Consider the following 21,836-nt stretch of genomic DNA (forward strand, 5'->3'; position numbering starts at 1 on the left):
AAAACAGAAACAAAAGAAAAAAAGAAAAAGAAAAACAGGAGTCGTTGGATTGTCTAAAACCGGAGTGTTTTCAGGAGGTTTTGGAGACCATCGCTGCTGTAATTCCTTCTCACAAATGGGTAAGTTCTCACTTTTAAGTTTTAACACACAAACACAATCATCTCTATTTATTATTACCGTTTCACTCCCTGTCTGAAACTAAAATCCCACTTCACATCGTTTTCTTCTTCCCTTATTTAATTATTTAATTTTCTTTATTTTTAATTGGTTGTACTTTTTTTAATCTAAATTTCCAACAGTGACAATGTAGTGTAAAAGAGAGTCTTCGTCGTCACCATCTTCTTCTTCAACACATCAATGGAAATATGATGTATTTCTTAGTTTTAGGGGTGAGGATACCCGTAATAATTTTACTGACCATCTATATGTTGCTTTGCAACGAAAGGACATTTTAACATTTAGGGATGAAAAACTTGAGAAAGGAAAATCTATTTCTGAGCTCTTCAAAACAATAGAAAAATCACATATTGCTATAATCATTCTCTCAAAAAACTATGCATCTTCTACGTGGTGCTTGGATGAGCTTTCCAAGATTGTCAAATGCAGGGAAGAAATGGGACTGATAGTTTTGCCAATTTTTTATGATGTTGACCCGATTGATGTACGGAAACAAACAGGAACCTTTAAACAAGCCTTTATTGATCACCAGGAACGCTTTAAAGATAACATAGAGAAGGTGGAAACATGGAGAGCTACTTTAAGAAAAGTGGCTGATATCTCTGGTTGGCATTTACAAAACAAGTAATTTCCATGAATTTCAAATGATAAGCTTCTTTCATATACCATGAATCATATAATTAGCTATTAGAATATAACATAACATGCATGTATTGAACTACATCATGGTATGCTAGTTAAAATGCCTAATTCATCTTCTCCATTTTTTATTTTTTATTTTCTTAACTTTACTTTTGTTATTGTTTTCTCTCTCTCTCTCTCTCTCTCTCTCTCTCTCTCTCTCTCTCTCTCTCTCTCTTTTCAAGAAAAAATTGGAGAATTGAATATAGTTGGAATTGTATGGGGTTATTTCGTCAAGCTAGTCCTTAAATTGCTCCCAAGTCCCACACGAGTGAAAAATCTCTAAGTTTATATGGAACACTTGGTGCTTTATGGATTTAAATGTAGTAATTGAGCCTCCATTTGAGAAGATCGTTTTGCGTTTCCCAGCAGTGTGTTTTTTTTAGTGGGTCCCGTGCACTATTTACGAGACCCGCAAACTACTTTTTTCAACAAAAACAACTTTAAAATTAGGTCCCACCGCACTATTCACATATTTAAAAATTATTTTGTTACATTATTTTCAATTTTAAGTAAATTGTACTTTTCCAGTTCCTTTGGTAGGATAAGTTTACCCATAGGCTTCTTTAGTCAAAGTCTACCTATAAAAATGGTTGAAAGACTATACATTATGATGACTAAAAAAAATTTAATTCTACTATGAAGAGGTAATCAATTATTAAGTCACTCTTTTCAAAAAAAGAAACAAAAAATTTATTAAGTCACATGATGCTTTAATAATATGGACAAACATTCACCAATTACTCTAGCCGTGCCCCTTAAGAATTTAAGTCAACTGAAGACTCTTTTTTTGAGAAAGAACACTATGAGTTTATTCAATTAACCAAACTTTTGTCAAACAATACAAGGTTGTGGGCCTTTCGATGAATGTCTTCCATCCATATCTGAGTGCCATAACAGTACTTTGCCAATTTGGCCAGTTTATCAGCTAAACAATTACCACTTCGCTTCACATGACTAAAGGAATGGCATCTAAGAGAGGAAGCTATGGAGCGTGAGTCTTCAATGATGTGTCCAAAGGGAGCCATGCATGGTGATTCCGAGTTGAGACTGTTAAATTACCGATTGTCCCAAAAGCTTAAGCTATTAGGAAATGGTGAATTTAATCTCTTAACCATAAATCTAACACTCCCCCTCACTTGTGGGCCTAAACTTCCCCTTAATAAGTAGGAGCCCAACAAGTGGGAATTTAACATTTTAAATAGGAGGTAGAGTAAGGCTAGGAATTGAACTCGGGATCTCCTGCTCTGATACCATCTGTAACGACCCCGCCCCAACTGTGTAGATATTGTCCGCTTTAGGGCCCATACCCCTCACGGTTTTGTTTTCCCCCAGGTTGCACTGGGGAAAAGGCCTCTGCACATTGAAGGGAGGTCATTCTTTATAAACACATTCTCATGTGCTTCCCTAGGCGATGTGGGATTCCATGGAATGCAAGACCCCCTTTTTGGGTCACTACAATCCACCCCCCTTACGAGCACACGCATCCTCGCATGTGGGACCCACACTTCCGGCTAGAGCATGACTTTGATACCATGTTAAATTACCGATTGTCCCAAAAGCTTAAGCTATTAGGAAATGGTGAATTTAATTACTTAACCATAAGTCTAACAGAGACTTCGTATGATGACAATGTCTGAATCTCCTTTAAACATTACTTCCTGGAGACCAATCTCAAGTGTGAAGGATATCGCTCTTCTACACGCTAGAGCTTCCACATCTTCAACCGTTGGTGGCAGCACCAGTCTTTCCATTAAAGAACTGATAATCTCGCCTGAGCAATCTCTGATTACAACCCCAATACCTGCTGAGTATATGTCTCGGAAAATAGCTCCGTCGAAATTGGCTTTGTAAAGAGATCATGGAGGCGGTGACCAGTGAACCGTTGGTGGTGATATTGATTCCACACCTTGAAATGACCCCTGTACTGACTGAAATTCTTGTAGACGCTCCATCGCATCAGAATAAATCTTAGAATATGGCTGGTAGTTTAGATCTAGTCGAGAAGCGTTCCTTTTGGCCCATATGCTCCAGGCAATATACGTAAATCTCTTAGCCAAGTTCCCATTCTTGACGTTGAGAATTCCCATAAAGAGGTCTTGGAAGTTTGCAAAGTGGACCGATAGTTGTTGTCGGCAATAATCATCCTCCCACCATGTTTCTTTGACTGCTTGGCACTCCCAAAGAGCATGAATGGTGTCTTCTACCCCGTCGTGGCTGTTAGGTTCTAAAGTTTAGGATTTTATGTATTTAGAACTTTAATTTATATTGTTGGCAAACCATGATCAAAACAATGTGTTTAGAAGTGTTTAAAACTAGCTCAAAGTTGTATGTCAATGTAAAGTTGGAATCGAGTGTAAAGCAGAAAGCAGTATGGCTTTCAGCCTAGCTCGATCGATCGAAGCTTAGGCTCAACCGATCGAACGTCGGGAAAATTGCTTTTCTGCAGATTCGTCCAACTCAGCCCTATGTGTTTTAAAACGTTTTTAGGGTTTCTTATTTGTCCTAAGTATAAAAGGAAAACCCTAGCCACGTTTTAGTGTTGCTCATATTGCGGTTTGTGTAAATCTCTTGTGAGATCTAGAGGAGTTTTCCTTTACACAAACTTAGGGTTTTCAAGGAGGAGATATTCTCTACACCTTGATGATCAAAATAGTTGCTGTCATTAAAGCTTAAAGAATACACAAGCGGGGGTGCTTGTAACTGGTGGGAATCCAAAGAAAGAAGGAGTCCGTGGATTCGGAGCTTGCACGTGGTCGTGTCAGTAAGTTCTACTGGTTGGTAGCATTAGGAAGTCGAGCGGGGGTGCTTGTAAGTCCTTTTGTATGAACTTCGATTCTTTCTGATAGTGGATTCAAGTTTACCTTGAGGATAGCTGGTCAAATCCTCCCCAGGTTTTTACCGGTTTGGTTTCCTGAGTGATCATATCATTGTCTTATTTATTTTCCGCTGCTATGCATGATATGATATATTTGTGTTAACCTAGACTTGTTAATTTGTCTAAGTAACAACTTGGCTAATTACCTAGGGTTAATTCAATTGTTTAAGGGGTCTAAAAACTGTCAAGTGGTATCAGAGCCGGTAGCTCTTTTGTTTTTGATCCTTTGATCTTTGAGCTGATCCTTGACCCCTGTTGTCATGGAACACGGACACTCTCTAGTTATTCCTCCTCACTTCGATGGGAATAATTATGCTTACTGGAAAGTAAGGATGAAAGCCTTCCTGAAATCCATTGATGAGAGGGTGTGGAGCTCCGTTGAATACGGATGGGAGAAGCCCACTACTCCTGTTAGTGAGTGGCAATCTTCTCAGAAAGAAGCAGCTTCGTTTAATAGCAAGGCTATGAATGCGATTTTTAATGCTGTTTCTATGGAGGAATTTAAGAGAATCTCGAATGTTGAGATCGCTCATACTGCTTGGAATATCCTCCAGACTGTGCATGAAGGCACAAAGGCTGTCAAAATAAATAAATTGCAGCAATTGACTTCTAAATTTGAAAGCATTAGGATGTCTGATGATGAATCTTTTGATGAATTCTATGTTAAACTGAATGATATTGTTAATTCTGCTTTTAACTTGGGTGAAATCTATGATCAACCTAAAATTGTTAGGAAGATTCTTAGATCTTTGACTGAAGATTTTAGACCCAAGGTGACTGCCATTACTGAAAGCAAGGATGTGGACTCCATCCCTGTTGATGAGCTTGTAGGATCTCTTCAATCTTATGAGTTAGATCTACCCAAAACTTCCAAATCCAAATCAATGGCTCTTAAGTCAGTTGATGAGGTTGAAAGTGGTGGATTTGATGATGAGCTCTCTGCTATAGAGATTGCCTATCTTGCCAAGAATTTTAGAAATTTTCTCAGAAATAACAATAGAAAGGCAAGAGGCACAAACACTGCTGAACCTAGAAATTTTAGGAAGTATGATCCCACTAAGGTTAATAACAATGATAAACCTAGAGAGAGAGTAGGACAATCTTCCAATAATTCTTTGGGCTTTCAATGTTTTGGATGTCAAGGGTATGGACACTTGAAATCTGAATGTCCAACCTATTTGAAGTCTATGGGTAAGGCTATGGCTGTAACCCTTAGTGATGGTGAAGTTTCTGATCATGATTCTGATTGTGATGAGGATGGAAACTTCATTGCTTTCACTGCTACTGCTGTAGTTGATGAGAGCATATCTGTTGAAGAGAACCCTTCTGATGGGGAGCTCTCTGAAGATGCAGATCTTCAAGAGGCCTATAACAAACTTTGCAAAGTTGCTGCAAAGGATGCTATGAATGTCGAACTTGGCCTAAAGAAAATTGAATCTCTTGAACTTGAAAAGAAAAATTTGTTTGTTAAATTATTTGATGCTAATGATCTTTTGAACAATGTGAAAACTAAAAACATGCTTTTGCTTGATAAAGTTAAATCTTTGGAACTTGATTTATCTGTTGCTAGATCTGCTGGTTCTAAACTTGATCAAATGCTGAGTGTTCAAAAGTCATCTTCTGACAAAACTGGTTTAGGTTATGTTGATAGCATCTGTGTGTTCGCTCCCCATTCCACTAAGTTTGTTCCTTCATCTTCTTCCTCTGAACCTTCTGCGAGTGAGATAGTGAGTGATACTGTCAAACCCCCTGTGAGTGAGGTTGCTAAACCCTTAGAAGGTTCATCATCTAGAAAGATTAAGGTTGATCTGAAAGAATCTAAGTCTAAGAAGCCTACCCTATCTAAGGACAAGACACATGATAAACCTGCATGGGTTTGTCATTTTTGTGGAAAGACTGGACACATATGTCCAAATTGCTACAAGTTGCAAGTTGCAAAGAGAGCAAACAAACCAAAAGTACCTGTGCCTCAAGCACTTGATCCTATGGTACTTATTGGTGATTTGGTAAAGGCGTTAAACATTTATTCTAATCCTGGAGTTGGAAATCACTCTCAAGTGAATAAGAACTCCAATGCTCGTGGTGCATCTAAAAAGTTTTGGATGCAAAAGACTCGACCTAACTGAGTCTTTCTGACATGGTCCTTGTGCTTCATTGCTATACCCTTTGTGACCATTGTTTTTTGGTTTTGTTTTTTTTTTTTTGTTGTTGTTGTCTCTAGGATTTGCATTGCATAACATTCATGCATTTCATTCTAGGTGTTTTTATTTTTATTAAAATAAAAATAAATAAAAAAAAATAAAAAAAAGGGAAAAGGAAGCACATTTTGTTTTTGCACTATTCTTCTTGGTTTTTGAGAACAAGGTTGGTCAATTTATTTTCACATAACATGTTATTTGTACCTTGTTTAGCTTTGATGAGCTTATTTATTGCACTCTACTAATTGAAGATTTGTAGTGCATGTTGTGTGGGAAAGATATGTATGGTTTTTGATTATTATGTCTTAATCTTGAAGTCACTTGTTTTTAAATGTCGGACTTGAACTTTTAGAGAAAGGCATAAATAACCATCTCACCACTGTTCACTAGCCAATCATGAACACCTTAGTGCATATCATAAGATTTTGTGCTCGAGAAAGTGTAGCACATGCACAAAAAGAACATAAGGTGAAGCCTCGGTAAAAGTGCTTAATTCTTAAAATCTAATTGGTGTGTACTATTAGGCTTGATGCCAAACTCACATAAACTTAAAATTGGAATATATATTATGAGGCATAAATACAAGAAACTTACATGATTGCAAACTTATGATCTAGGAGATGTGGGAGTTATATGATGTAACTCTTTAGGTGATAGTCTCTTTTAAATTCTTTGTGATGAATTTTGTAGACTTTGTGATTGATTGCTATTCACATATCACCTCACATGTATCTCATGTCTTTGCTAGTCGCATACACTACACGAGTTACTTGTTGCTAAACATTGTACATGTTATTGTGTGTGTTTATGGTCTGACCAACCAAGTTTTTGCAATCACTTTGAATTATGTGCAAACTAAATTTGTTGCTTGAAAATTTGTAGAGAATGCAAAATTTTGTTTTTGGGAATATTGGGCTTAAAATTCTTGTTTGGAAAATCATATCATCTCATACTCATGCATTTTTTGTCTTAAATTTTAATGCCTTGAGTCAAATCAATTTGTTTTTCAAAAATTGTGTTTTTCCAGAAAAATTTGGTGAGCCTCTGCCAGATTCGATTGGTCCATTCTGTTTTTCGACAGATCAAAATTTTTAAAATTTTAAATTTTTTTTTAGAGAGGGAGCTTCTGTCTGTTTCGACCGGTCGAGGCTGATTTTCGACCGATCGAAACTCGTGTTTCTGGTTTTTTAAAAAGGCAGAATAGGACTTTTTCAAAGTCACTATTCAAACTTTTTCAAGTTCCTCTCTCTCTCCGCGTTGGCTCTTGGCTCCACCATCTATTTTTGTCGTTTTCCTTCAAGATTCTTGCAAGGTTTTTGTCCCTAGAAGCCGGTAAGACCCTTTTGCCCTTCTTTTTCAAGTTTATTTCTTGTTTTCATGCATTTTTCATGCATTCTCATGGGTATTTTCGCCATCTTCAAAATTATTGGGGTTTTTGTTGATTCAAGCCAATTCTTGTGTAATTGATCAATGGGTTTTTGTGCCATGATGTTATATTGATGTTCCCTATGATTTAATTTGATCAATTTGGTGGTTTTTGAAAATTTGAAAATTCTAGGGTTTTGAATTTGATCCGAATTGGGGATTTTGTCAAATTGGTTTAAATTGATGAAATTGGCTTCTCCAATTGATGTAATTGGTCATTATTATTGTTATTCTATCATGTGCAATGATCAATTCGTCATTTTTTTAAAAACTTGATCAAGTGGTTTCTTTAATTTGGGGTTTTTGTGTAAAAAACCTTTATATGCAAGCCAATTTTGTAATTTGAATCTTTTTGACTCAATTCACTGCACTAGCACATGCATCATGACATTTAAATTTGGTCATGCATCATATAGATTTTGTGGTTTTGAGAGATAGAGACAAAGCCAAAGGTGGTGGGGTTAAGTTTAGAGTTAGGAATTAGGATTAGATTTTTTTTTTTTTTCAATAGGTTTCGAATCTTCCAATCTATGTATACTATCGTGGGTCGGATTCGGATATACAATTCTTTCTTTTTTCCATCTCTCTCGGGTCAGTTTCTTTGGATTTGGGCTATATTTCAATAATGGGCTCTGTTCCTTTATTTAGTTACAACTCTCTTTTTCTCTTTTTAAATTTGGGATTTAGGAGGTACAAAATTTTGGTATGGTGCAACAAAATATTAGCTTACTTCTTGGCCTGTCACATAGTGATTCTTCAATAATGGGCCTTAAGAAGTGTTTAGTTTATAGAATTTTTAGGGGGAGTTCAAAATTCTTTTTTTTTTTTTTTTTAAATTTCAAAGATTCTTGATCGAGAAATCGAGGTAACAATTTTGATTGCATCAAGGACAAAAATTGGGTAAAGAAAAGTGCAATCTTTTCATTAATAAATGTAATAAAAATTTAAGGAGACGTTTTCTTATTTATTAATTAATTAAAATTACTGTCATTTACAAATAATAAGTATATTTATTAGAGAAATGCCACGATTACAAGTCAGTATGGGAAATAGAGTGACAAGCTTGGTGTAGGAGTAGTGTATAGAGCAAGGTGGTCGATACCGTACCGACCGGTATGTATCGTACCGGTACATATACTGGTATCGAAATGCCAATGTTTCGTACTAGTTTAAATACCAGCCATGTATCGGCTGATTTCGGACAATATCAGCTAGTACTAAGTGTACCGGCCGATACAGAAAAAAAGCTTTTTTTATTTATTTATTTTAGTTTTGTAATTTTTTAATTTTTGTAAGAACAGAGTGGTAGCTTACTTACATAACTTATTAATATTATTTGTTTTTTTAGTATGCAATGAACAATTAAGCTTTCTATTTTTTATATTGTGTTTTTTTTTTTTCCTTTTAATTGATGCTAAAGTCTAAATTATGAATAATTTGTTCTGAATTGAGGTAATGTTTTTTGGTAAACTTTTATATTTATTATAATACATACACACACACACACACACACACACACACACATATATATATATATATATATATATATATATATATATATATTTTTAAATATAAAAAATAACGGTAAACCTGAAACGATACACCAGTATTGACCGATACTAAAATATATCGTTCCACTAGTCAAACCGGTACAATCTCTGGTACGAAATTAACTCCCTTGGTATAGAGTGTTTTTTTTTTTTTTTTTTTTTTCCTTTGATGGGTTCTAGTCCTTATCAGATATGATTTATATGGTTTCAATTATTATGATTTTCATAAAATATATTAAAGCTCAATTGAGCTTACTATTTTCACAAAATATAATAAAGTTCAATTGAGCTTACTGCTGTCATATCACCTACAAGCTGTACTATTAGGTACCTTTCTCACATTTCTCTCATGTAGTGTATTTGAGTTAATCTCAATGAGAGCATGAGTTGTGAATTTCGGAGAAGTTTATATGGTTTCCTTGCTCTTTAGAAGATTATTCTATTGTCGTAATTAGTAGGGTTTGAAGGAATTATGAATGGAAAGAAATTGTCAAGTGTAGAATTGGAAAATTGAGTTATTGGTAACCAATTTCCAAATTCTTGATATAGCAGATAATTACATGAGAAACAGAGTTTTCAACAGAAAAGGGGCCCTCATATTAATTTGTAGAATAGTTTTAGCTCCAATAGAACAAAATCATAGAAACTCAGACACAATGTGGAACTAGTTAGGTGGTTAAGGTGCTTCAATGCTTGTGAGATATAGATGGTCTTTTTTTTCTTTTTCTTTTTCTTTTTTTTTTTTTAAATTATTATTAGCGGGTGTTTTTAGAATAATTGTTAATAAAATATTTAAGTAAAGTTTTGACACCACTTTCGTGAGAAATATAAAAAACCATAAAAAAAAAACATTAATTTCTTTTTTCTCTTTCCAAAAAAGTTTTTAAAAATATTTCATAAACTAATGCCCTTAGGGCATACATTAACTTTTTCCCTTTTTTTTAATTACCACTATTATAATTAAATTGAAGTAAAAAGTTGTACAGGACCTATAGCAATTTTGTCTATCAGATAACATATTCTATTATTATTAATTTATTTGTAGCTATTAAAAAGGTTATGGTGACTATCACAAGATCAAACCAATTTGCAAAGTTTGGAGAGATGCAAAATTTATTTGGCCACATGAATGGAGGTACTTCTTGACCAAATTCATATCCCAGGATTTTTGGCCACATCAATGGATTTGAAATTGAGGCATTTCAAATCTATTGATTCAAAATCAAAATCAAAATCCATATCCAAATTCAAGTTTTCAAACACAACTTGCAATTAGATGACCTTTCTAAATTCTTGTTAGATAATGTAATTACAAGAGAAAAATATTCAAACAAGGATGGTTCGTCATTCTATAAGAGGACCTAGTTGTGAATCAATGAATGCCTTTCTAAATTCTTGTTAGATAATGTAATTACAAGAGATAAATATTCAAACAAAGATGGTTCCTCATTCTATAAGAGGACCTAGTTGTGAATCAATCAATGTTGTTGTATTTGCAATTAGACATTCGAGACAATGCAAAATTCGTTACCACATTGAAGGCCATTTTCTTTTGATAAATCAAAGTAATGACTGTTGACTCTCTCTCTCTCTTTGCAAAAGCGTATCTAAGCAAAAAGAGAAAGAAGAATGATGCCCAGGACTATCCAAGAGGCAAAAGCAAAGCATAAATGGAAAGAAAACAAAAAGAAAAAAGAAAAAAGCAGTGTAGGGCAGTTGAAATCAAACTTCTCGAATTTTTTTATAAAAATATGCTCTTGCAACTAAATTGAAGATTATAAAAATTCTCAAAAGCACTACAAGCTAAAACTATCTCTCTCTCTCTATCTCGACCTTCCTCTGTCTTTCTCAATGGGAAACTGCTTTAGGATATCCCGTGACATCCCAATCTCCTCAGGCTCCTCCCATGACACATCACCTCCACAACAATTTCCAAAGAGTACCCAAGGACGATTTAGCCCGAATCCATTAAAAAAAAAAAAAAAAAGGCCATTCTTTCTATCTCTTTTACTCTAGTTCTACACATGGTGTTGTACATATTTGAAAATCTAACCACCGAATTGCATATTCTTAATGTTTTTAATATACATGTTAAATTTCTTTCAAATCGGATGTTAATTACTATTCGATCCATAAATTTTTTTTTATGCATAATTTAAGACTACAAAAACTTAAAATTAACAAATTTATTGATGACATAGCTATTGATCTTTGAACTTATTGAAATTTTATATGTATGAAAGATATGATAAGAAAATGCAATCTAACTGTGGTTTTGTCAAAATTTACATTCAATAAAAAAATATAAGGAGAGTTTGAAGAATTTCTTTCCAAACTCGTTTGGAGATAAACTTTCTCCATAGTCATTTAACAAAGAGGAGAGATGAACACATGCACTGAAGGTTGTGAAGTTAGAAAAATAAATTAAGACAAAAGCAAGTAAAGATGCGGCATGAAGAAAATGTTGATGGTAGTCTTTGTCCGACGATGGTGGTACTAGTACGGCAACTGGCCAAAGAAGAAGATGATGGTGGTGGTGGTGTTGCACTAAAGGATTGTTTTGCTAAGGATTTGTCATTTGTAATTGTCCTTTTGGTATTTTTTTTAGACTGGATTTGTCATTTGTCTAAGGGATTTTCTTATTATCTAGGTTTATGAATTGTTTTATTGGTTAGTCTAAAAGATTTTCTTGATATTCTTGGGGCAATTGAGCAAAGGGATTGTTTGATAAAAAAAAAAAAAAAAAAAATTGAAGAATTTCTTGTGTCAATTTGTAAAAAAATATGGAGAGAGAGGGACAAAGTCAAAAATTTTGTGTAGCTATATACTAGTCGTTCTGGGGCAATGGCCCCCTAAGCCCACACGTTCCGTCCCTGCTGACCCAGCCACACGTGCAAAGTCTCACCACCTTACAATAAAGCCTCACCTACTCGATGTTAGGTGCACCACCATCGGTGCTTCTGAAGGATTGGGGCTTGAGTTGGGCCTAACTCATCTCATTGTCATTGAGTTTCTCTCAAAGTGAGACCAGCCCACTAACATGACTAGCCCATACTAATTTACACCCAGGTCCAAAAATACTTAGGCATAACCAACTCAAGCCCAACATAATTTTAGGTCCAAACCCTTTTAACTTGCAAACATTCAGCCAGATCTCTCTTAAAACATTAACACTCACACTTCAAAATTAAAACCCAATCAGCCCACACTCATATAAAGCCCAAATTATAAATCAAATGATGACATGACATTTTCATTAGTGAAATTACATCACATTTTTAATTCAAATGATGACATGACATTTTTATTAGTGAACTAATAAGTAAAAATCAAATTGATTGCTACCAAATTAATTGTGACTTTATGATATTTTTTATTACTAAAATTTTCTTATAGCATCAAACAACTCTTTAAATCTTTTTGGTTAGTGTATAATTTATTTTGGATTAATAATTATTAATTATCATGTTACGCAACATAAAAGAAGACTTTTGTTTTTTTGTTAAATTAAAGAAGACTTTTGTTTTTTTGTTAAACTAAAGAAGACTTTGTATGTGCCAACTAAATCACCAATTCATCAATGTCATACTCATACCATTTTTTTTTTCTTTTCCTTTTTGCCTTGAAGATGACGTAAATACGCTGAGTTTCTTCCCTTCTAGAGTGTTTCGCGTCGAGCGGTAGTGTGAAAAGCGGACTTTGTTTTGTGCGTGTGGGCTGTTGCTGACATGTTGTGGACAAAACTTGGCTTGGAGTTTCGGAGAATGACTAGAGTGTTCACCTGGTATTATTTTGATTAAACTTTTTCTTTCTTTGTGTTTAAGTTTTCTAGAGGATGATTGACACTTGACAGCTTCGTTGACTGGCTGGTAAAAGAAACATAATTTGCTAATAAATTTTTTTTGAAAAATGCAATCTGGTTAATAGTCTTTTGGAAAGATAAGGTTGTCTATGGTATCTTCGTAGCCATAATTCATTGAGTAGTGTAGCATTTATTACAATTTTTATTACTTTAAGCTTATTAAATGATGTATCACCAACCACAAAAAGACCTTCAAATATATCGAAATCTATCAATTATATTTATTGTCACATTAATTTGTAAACTTTATGTAATTAAACTTGTAAGACCTTTAGCATTTTCCTAATTTATTATGACTAATAACAGAATTGTGCCTAAAAAAGAAATTGATGAACACCTGAATTTGTACCATAACTTAAGATTGGGGATCATATAGCACAAGAGACAGCATAAGAAATAGATGTGCTTCATCTCACTTCAGTTTGGAGGAAATGGGATTGAAAAAAGAAAAGAAAAAAAGAAGACCAACTTTTCCAAGTTTGAGGAGACTAAGAATGAAACTTCAAAGTAAAGGAATCAGCTTAAATTTAGTGTGTTGGATCCATTGGGATTTGGACACATGTCAAATAATTGTCATGTGTTCATGTCTTAATGAAATTTCAATTATAAGCTCCATTGCTGGTTACCATGAAATTACTTTGCCCCTTTTAGTTATTTATAATTCTAAAGAAAGAAAAAATGATAAAGTGGGGAGTTAGAGTTGCATTTTTAGCGGATTATCTTTTAGTTTTGTCTCTACTTAAATATAGGGTGTAGGGGTATTTTTGAACTAAAAAAAATGAGGAATCCAAACAGGGAAAGCCCCTTAAATAGTAGTATAGATGATGACATGCACAACTATTGCAAATGTAAAGGAGTAATTGGACAAAATTAAAATTTTTAAACCTAAATGATATTTTTTTTAATTAAAAACTAAAATGAAAATGAATCCAATCTGCCTCTAAGATTGGAGTTAATATCATAAGCTATCATGATTTTTTTAAAATATTCAATTTGCTCAAGCACATAAGACAATTTACACTTGTTTTTAAAGGGTAAAAGTGTGGTTGATTGGATTGAAAGAATGGCATGAAATTGTGAACACACACGAATAGGAGAAATAACAAATTCCAATTGAGCATAAAATATAATATAAAGTACACAGTTTAATTTAAAAAAAAAAAGAGTCTATGAATTTGGATCAAATTATATTATAATAATAATTCACTATTTTCATTATCATTTAATGTGAAATTTTATTCATTCGTATCTACTCAACATATTATATACATAAAAAAGTGTGAATAATCCATAATAGAAAAATAACAATTAATTTTTTAAAAATAAATAATAATTAGAAATGAAGAAGGAAGTTTATTGAAAATATAAAAAAGAGATTGTCTAAAATCTCTTTTTTAGAAATTTTCTAATGGCAAATAAATTTTCTAATGGCTTTATGTAAGCTTTGTACTCTTTAAAGAGTTTTGATAGTATCGCAAAATCTAATGATAATTTTTATTTTTTACCATAAATTTTAGCTAAATAAAAAAGTTTTTTTTTTCCTTCTTCAATTCTTATATGCAGTACGCCCACCACATTTGAGTAATTTTTTGAAATATATGTGGGTGAAAAAGTGTGTAAAAATATGTGTAATGTTATTAAAAACTGAAAATGGATGTTTGAAATGTCCTACCAAACAGCCCTTAAACTGGTTACCATGAAACTACTCTGTCTCTAAAGAAAAAAAGTAATGGAAAAGGCAACTGAGACTGGGAAAAGGCATTTGACTGAAAACAGGGATGTGAAATTGTGAACACAAACACACGGAGAAAGAAAGAACAGAGTACAATCCTTTATTAATCAGCCTATAAATATCAATTGGATCCGGCCTTGTTTCAAGTGGGTTTCGAGCATTACGAACAATCACTACTACTCTACTCTAATTTCAATTTCCAAATCTGTAAGTTGTCGTTTTTCACACTTGTTCATCCCTTTTATTTCTTCCCTTTCATTTTTTTTTTTTCTTGAAATGAAAAATCCATATCAAATTGTTTTCTTCTTCCTAATTGCCGTGAACCAAGAGTTTCAACTTTTGTTTGTTTCAAGGTTTGAACCTCGAGTTGGTTTTCTCATTACCAATGAAATGAATGAATAAAGCTCCAAACAAAAGTTTGCTTTCTAAGATTAGAGTTTTTATAAGAGTGCTTAAATTCCGTAGTCTTTTTAAAAAAAAAAAAGAAAATCTATTAAATTATCTTTGTCTTATTTCCTATAGTTAAATAATTTTCAGTCGTCCCTTCTTTGGAAAAACAGAAACAAAACCAAAAAAAAAAAAAAAAAAAAAAGAAAAAGAAAAAAGAAGCGCGAAACAGGAGTCGTTGGAGATCATCACTGCTGTAATTCCTTCTCACAAATGGGTAAGTTCTCACTTTTAAGTTTTAACACACGAACACAATCATCTCTATTTATTATTACCGTTTCACTCCCTGCCTGAAACTAAAATCCCACTTCACATCGTTTTCTTCTTCCCTAATTTAATTATTTTATTTTCTTTATTTTTTATTGGTTGTACTTTTTTTATATCTAAATTTCCAACAGCTTCAATGAAGTGTAAAAGAGAGTCTTCGCCGTCACCATCTTCTTCTTCAACACGTCAATGGAAATATGATGTATTTCTTAGTTTCAGGGGTGAGGATACCCGTAATAATTTTACTGACCATCTATATGTTACTCTGCAATGAAAGGACATTTTTATATTTAGGGATGAAGAAGAACTTGAAAAAGGAAAATCTATTTCTGAGCTCTTCAAAACAATAGAAGAATCACAGTTTGTTATAATCATTCTCTCAAAAAATTATGCATCTTCTACATGGTGCTTGGATGAGCTTGCCAAGATTGTCAAATGCAGGGAAGAAATGGGACTGATAGTTTTGCCAATTTTTTATGATGTTGACCCGACTGATGTACGGAAACAAACAGGATCTTTTAAACAAGCCTTTACTGATCACCAGAAACGCTTTAAAGATAACATAGAGAAGGTGGAAACATGGAGAGCTACTTTAAGAGAAGTGGTTGATATCTCTGGTTGGCATCTACAAAATAGGTAATTTCCATGAATTCCGAATGATAAGCTTCTTTCATATACCATGAATCATATAATTATCTATGAGAATATAACATAAAATGCATGTATTGAACTACATCATGGTATGCTAGTTAAAATGCCTAATTCATCTTTTCCATTTTTTATTTTTTATTTTTTTAACTTTACTTTTGTTATTGTTTTCTCTCTCTCTTTTTTCAAGAAAAAATCAAGAATGTCAATACCGTACCGGACGCCGTACCGGTTTGGCCACTGGTACGATATATTTCGGATACCGGTCAATACCGGTATACCGTTTTGGGTTTACCGCTATTTTATATATTTAATATATATATACACACACACACACACACATACATACACAAAATCTCTATTTACCATAAAACAATACCTCAAAAATTCATGTTTACCATAAAACATTAATTCAATTAAGAACAAATAATTCATAGTTTTAAACGTTAACATCAACTAAAAAAAAAATACAATATAAAATTGTTCATTACACACAAAGAAAACAAATAATTAACACAAATTACATAGGATCTACTCCCATCCTTCAAAAGGATTTACATCAGGACCATAATATACATGAGTATTAGCATCTATCAACACAACATCATTTTCACCATCTTCCTCATCAAGAACAACAACATCATCATCATTATCATCTTCCAAAGTCATTGTTGCTAATGGTTCTTCAATGCTATCCCAATTCACATCTTCCTCAGTTAGTAACAGAAATTCAGATTCCTCAGCTATCCAATCCTCCATTAAATCAATATTATCAAGGCTTATAGGATCCAAGTAATCCTTTGTCCTTCTAATGTTCCTACCAAAATCAATATCATACATTGGTGACATTTTCTAATCATTCAAAATAAAAATTGAATATATTTAAAAACATACCTTTCTCGTAACAATAGATTATACCGAACATATACCAAGTCATTCAAACGTTTATGCTCAATCCTATTTCTCCTCTTGGAATGGACAAACTCAAATGTGCTCCAAGCTCTTTCACAACCAATTGCACTACAACACTGACTTAGCACTCGAATTGCAAACTTTTGTAATTCTGGAGTGTCATTTCCAAATTGCTCCCACCAAGCAACTTCCAAAAATAAAAGAAATTATTAATTTAGTACAAAGCAAATAACAAACTTTCAAATGAAATATATATATATATATATATATGTATGTATAGATACATATAGCATACCTGGACTTAGTTTTTCACGTTGGCGGATTGCCATAGCCATTCCAAAGTCACCTAAAGACTTTTTGTATGATTCAATTTGAGAACTAAGAATGTCTTGCTCATCAAGATCAGAAACCAGCCTTGTAATGGTACTAAGTAGGCCTTTTGTAACATCTTTTTGCTTCTTAAATGAAGGCCTAAAGAATATTCCAGGGTTGAGATAACAACCTGCTGCATGCAATGGACTATGGAGTTGTTTATCCCATCTAGCATCAATGACACTAGTAAATGGTATATATACAGAAATTTTATTCTTCAACCTCGCTTTTATATTCTCCTTTGCTTTATCCATTGCCTCATACAAGTATCCCATTGATGGTTTTTCATCCCCATCTACAAGACGTAGTACTCTAACCAAAGGCTCACTAATCTTCACTATTTGTTGACATTGTAACCAAAACTCTTTATCTTCCAAAACAATTGCAGCCACCTCCTTTCGTATGACATCTCTAGCATGTCGAGATTCGACCCATTGATCACAAGTAAACATTTGCCTAAGTTCTTTCTTGAACTTAGTCAAGCATTAAAGACTTAAAAACTCAGTTGCAAACCTTGTGATGACTGGATGAATCAAATCCCTACCATTAGTGAAGTCGCTTCTCATCAAAAATAAAATCTTGCCATGGTTGTATATGAATTTGGTAATCTTTTTAGCCTTTTGAATGGTTTCATCAATGATAGGAAAATATCTTTTATCAGAAAAATTTTCCAACATTAAATCAATGCAATGGGCTGCACAAGGAGACCAATAGAATGTCCCATATTTCTGCATTAGCTTCTTTCCTGCAGACTTGTAAGAAGAATCATTATCTGTAATGAACTGCACAACGTGCTCAGGCCCAACTTCTTGAACAACTTTATCAAACAACTTAAACAATGTATCTGCATCCTTTGTTAGGCCTGACACATCAAGGGATTTAAGAAACATGGTACCTCTAGGACAATACACTAAAAAATTAATGATTGGAGCTCTCTTTTGATTTGTCCACCCATCTGACATTATTGAACACCCATAAACTTTCCAATCATTTTTCACGTCTAAGAGATAATCATTCATTTCACCCACATGTTTTTGTAATAAAGGCCCCCTCAAGTCATGATAAGAAGGTCCCTTAAAACTAGGCCCAATAGCTGCTACACTATCTAAAGCTTCTTGATAATACACAGAGTGAGCGGCATGGAAAGGTATATTAGCATGGTACCACCATCTTGCAAAATTCATTCTTGCCTTCTCAACCATTTGCTTTGAGGCCAAAGAAGACCTTATGGATGGTTGAGAACCAGGTTTTGTTCTTGGAGCAAAAAGGATTTAATGTTTGACTTTTCTCCAACTTTTTCTTTCCCCTTGGTGTTATAATTACTAACTGATGAATGACTCTTTGAACCCCCTCTCTCATTATCATTATTACCTTCATCATGATGATGATCATCCTCCTCCTCCTCCTCTACATCATAGGGATTTGCAATTTCTTTATTCATTCTTCTTTTTTTTCTTTTTACTTTTCTTTAAATCTTCAATCAAATATTTCATTTGCCATTTTATATCTTCAGATACTTTTTTACATGCTTCAACATCACCCGAAATCCCAGCTAAATGATACTTGAGCCTAGTAATTCCTCCCCCCCCCCCTATCATTTTACAACAAAAAAATACACTGGGTGTTATTTCTTGCATCCGGCACAGCACGGCCATAAGCCCATGCTGGATCCTCGGATCTTATAGCCGGGCTAAATGCCACACTTGACTGATTTTCAGTCATAATTCACACTGCATATATACCATCAATTATTTGTTAATAACTCTAGTTACCTTTTTATTAATAGTCATACTAAGTTGTAAATTACTAACCCAATATTTAAAGCTAACCAAAATCAAGAATGAAACAACAATATATATCAATTCATGAACACAGTACCAACACAATAATCAATTTTGCTATCAATTGATTCAATTCATGAACACAGTAATCAAGTTGTTATTTATCATATTCCATATGAAATATAATTCCACACAGAAAAAATTAAGACAAAATTTTACCTGAGAGTGGCCGAGAGAGTGAGAGACAGAGCAGCGGAGAGTGAGAGACAGAGCAGCAAAGCAGCCTAGAGACAGAGTGGCCGAGAGAGTGAGAGACAGAGCAGTGGAGCTGCCGAGAGAGTGAGAGACAGATTGGCAGAGAGAGTGAGAGACACAGAGCAGCTGAGAGAGACGTGAGAGAGAAAGAAAGAAAGAGGGTTGTGCGGGTACTGGGTAGTGCTAGGGTTTTAGAATTAGGATTTAGCAAAATTACCATGTTTCCCTTGAAAAATGTCAAAATTAACAAAATAGGGCTTTTTCATGTTCCGGTCCGGTATTCAATTATCGGCCGGTATTCGCCGGTACGAGGCCGGTATGGCCGGTATTTTTCCCGGTACGAAATAGGGGGGTCGACCGTATCGGATTGTTGGCCGGTACGGTATATTCTGGCTGGTACAGTACGGAATTAACAACCTTGGAAAAAATTGGAGAATTGAATATAGTTGGAATTGTGTGGGGTTGTTTCGTCAAGCTAGTCCTTAAATTGCTCACAAGTCCCACGTGAGTGAAAAATCTCTAATATTTATATGGACCACTTGGTGTTTTACGGATTTAAATGTAGTAATTGAAACTTCGTATACTAAATTGTGAAAGGGCCAAACCCAAAGGTAAATTGTAATTTTTCAGTTCCTTTGGTAGGAGAAGTTTACTCACAGGCTTCTTTAGTCAAAGTCTACCTATAAAAATGGTTGAAAGACTACACATTATGATGACTAAAAAAATTAAATTCTACTATGAAGAGGTAATCAACTATTAAGTCACTCCTTTCAAAAAAAAAATTATTATTAAGTCACATGATGCTTTAATATTATGGACAAACATTCACCAATTACCATGGTTTTAAAAACTAGACCGGACTGGCCAGTCTGACCGATTCAATCGAGAACCGGCCACTAATTTGGTCCAGTTATAATTAAAAACTAAAAAATAGCTAAAAATCGAGAATACTAAAAAAGTGGCTGATTTAACCCTTTTTTACCTTTTTCCCAACCTAAAAACTCATATCCTCTCTTTTTCTTTCCCTCACAACCCATTCTCAACCTCCATTGAATTTTTTTTTCTCTCACTGTTTCTCGTCTTCTCTATTCGGCTTTGGAATTTGGTGGTCGGTGCCTCTGCCTTAGCCTCCTTTTTCTCTTGACCTTGTGGTATTTTGAGCAGATGAACGAGCTTTAAAGGACAAGAACTGAAGAACACTTAATCTTTTCTCATCTTCAGTTCTTGTAAAAGAAATGAAATTTGGGGAAGAAGCAACGCTGATCTGTTGTAAAAGAAATGATATTTTGGGAATATGCTAGTTGTGGAGTGAGGTTGAACTTTGCTTGGCAGAGAGAGAGGTAGAGGAAGATGTGTAAAATGAGGAGAAGAAATGAAGAGTGAAGAATTAGATTCGGATTTTGTGTAGAAACAAATTTTGAATTGAGGTGGTATTCCATATTCCAAAGAGCAAAAGGAGAAGAAAGTGGGGTTTGGTGGAGAAAATTTAATGAGCAAAAAGAGAAGAAAGTGGGGTAAGGTGGAGAAAATTTAATGTCAATGGTGGTAGGTGGGATAGTAGGGAAGTTATTTAGTTATTTATATTTTTCATTATAAGTTTGTTTTTAATGATTGTGATTAAACTTTTATGATATAAATTTTTTAAAGTAAATATTATCAGTTACTATAAGAATTATTATATAATTTATTTATTAATTTTCTAATTATAAATTATTAATTATTAATTATGACATCATTGGTTCGACCATCGATCTGACTTCGGTCGAACCAAAAAACCAGTAATCAATCCCTTTTACGATTCTTTGTCCACACCGGTTTTTAAAACCTTGCCAATTACTCTAGCCATGCCCCTTAAGAATTTAAGTCAATTGAAGACTTGAAAGTCCAATTTTAGAGACAATTATAACACTTTTAATAATTCAATGTGACTCTTTAACAACCCAAAATTACCTTTTGCCAAATTATAGATTGGATTAAGTTTACCGCATGCAAGTCCTTTTTAAAAGGAATTTGTTTGGTCCAATCATTGTTTTTGGTTAAATTGGTTAAATAAAATCCTTAATGCGCATTTTAACCCTTTTATTCATAAATCAACTGTTTTAAAAAATAAAAAAAATATGTAATTTTGAAGAAGTTGAGCATTAGTATTTTATAATGATATTAGTGCCTAAATACAAATTCAAAGAACACCTCTTCTTAAGCGAAGCGAAAAGAAAAAGAAAAAGAAAAAAAATACACCATTATTTGAGTCTCCGTTCAAGAGGTAAAAACTTATGCTTGTGCTGGCACTAAGGCTTAACCTTTTATTATTTGTAGTCTAGCAATCTTAAAATTTAATGCGTCCGTTTCAACAAAATATAACGATAACTAGAGCTCTTAATATATTATACAATTCTATATGAGTAATTCCATCCACGAGCTAATGAATTCATAAGTACATGCTTGTGCAAGGTGTATTCTTGCCTAGTATTTCTCTTCATCCTCTGCGGTTTTATAATTGGTTTGGACCATCATATGATTATTTTCTATCTTGTTAATAGGCATGAGTCAAAATTGATCCCATGGTTTTGAAATACGGACCGGACCGTACAGTCTGACCCGGTTAACCGGGAACTGTCCTTGAAACGGCTCTTTTAACCCAAAAACTTGCT

At 33.8% G+C, this 21,836-nt stretch overlaps 5 protein-coding genes across 5 annotated transcripts in view; 3 read left to right on the forward strand and 2 right to left on the reverse strand.

Annotated features, from left to right (window-relative positions):
- Nucleotides 1-21,836, forward strand: part of LOC126699312 (disease resistance protein RUN1-like) — a 77,648-nt gene that overhangs the window by 32,859 nt on the left and 22,953 nt on the right. The window lies entirely within an intron of this gene.
- LOC126699757 (disease resistance protein Roq1-like) lies at nt 11,355-15,857 on the forward strand. The gene is made up of 2 exons (XM_050397726.1): nt 11,355-11,504; nt 15,495-15,857. Exons 1-2 carry the CDS (start codon nt 11,355-11,357, stop codon nt 15,855-15,857), a joined length of 513 nt encoding a protein of 170 aa, XP_050253683.1.
- LOC126699308 (TMV resistance protein N-like) overlaps nt 14,657-21,836 on the forward strand; it is a 57,899-nt gene continuing 50,719 nt past the window's right edge. Inside the window, exon 1 of the mRNA XM_050397048.1 lies at nt 14,657-14,710. The gene's annotated coding sequence lies outside the window, so the exon portion shown is untranslated. The remainder of the gene's footprint in view (nt 14,711-21,836) is intronic.
- On the reverse strand, nt 16,397-17,601 carry LOC126699758 (uncharacterized). Its single transcript, XM_050397727.1, has 3 exons — nt 17,073-17,601; nt 16,760-16,964; nt 16,397-16,682 (listed from the first exon to the last, which is right to left on the reverse strand). Exons 1-3 carry the CDS (start codon nt 17,599-17,601, stop codon nt 16,397-16,399), a joined length of 1,020 nt encoding a protein of 339 aa, XP_050253684.1.
- LOC126699759 (uncharacterized) lies at nt 17,635-18,351 on the reverse strand. Its single transcript, XM_050397728.1, has one exon. It carries the CDS (start codon nt 18,349-18,351, stop codon nt 17,635-17,637), a length of 717 nt encoding a protein of 238 aa, XP_050253685.1.

The sequence above is a fragment of the Quercus robur genome, chromosome 9 (genome assembly GCF_932294415.1).
Source record: "Quercus robur chromosome 9, dhQueRobu3.1, whole genome shotgun sequence".
NCBI classification, from domain to species: Eukaryota; Viridiplantae; Streptophyta; class Magnoliopsida; order Fagales; family Fagaceae; genus Quercus; species Quercus robur.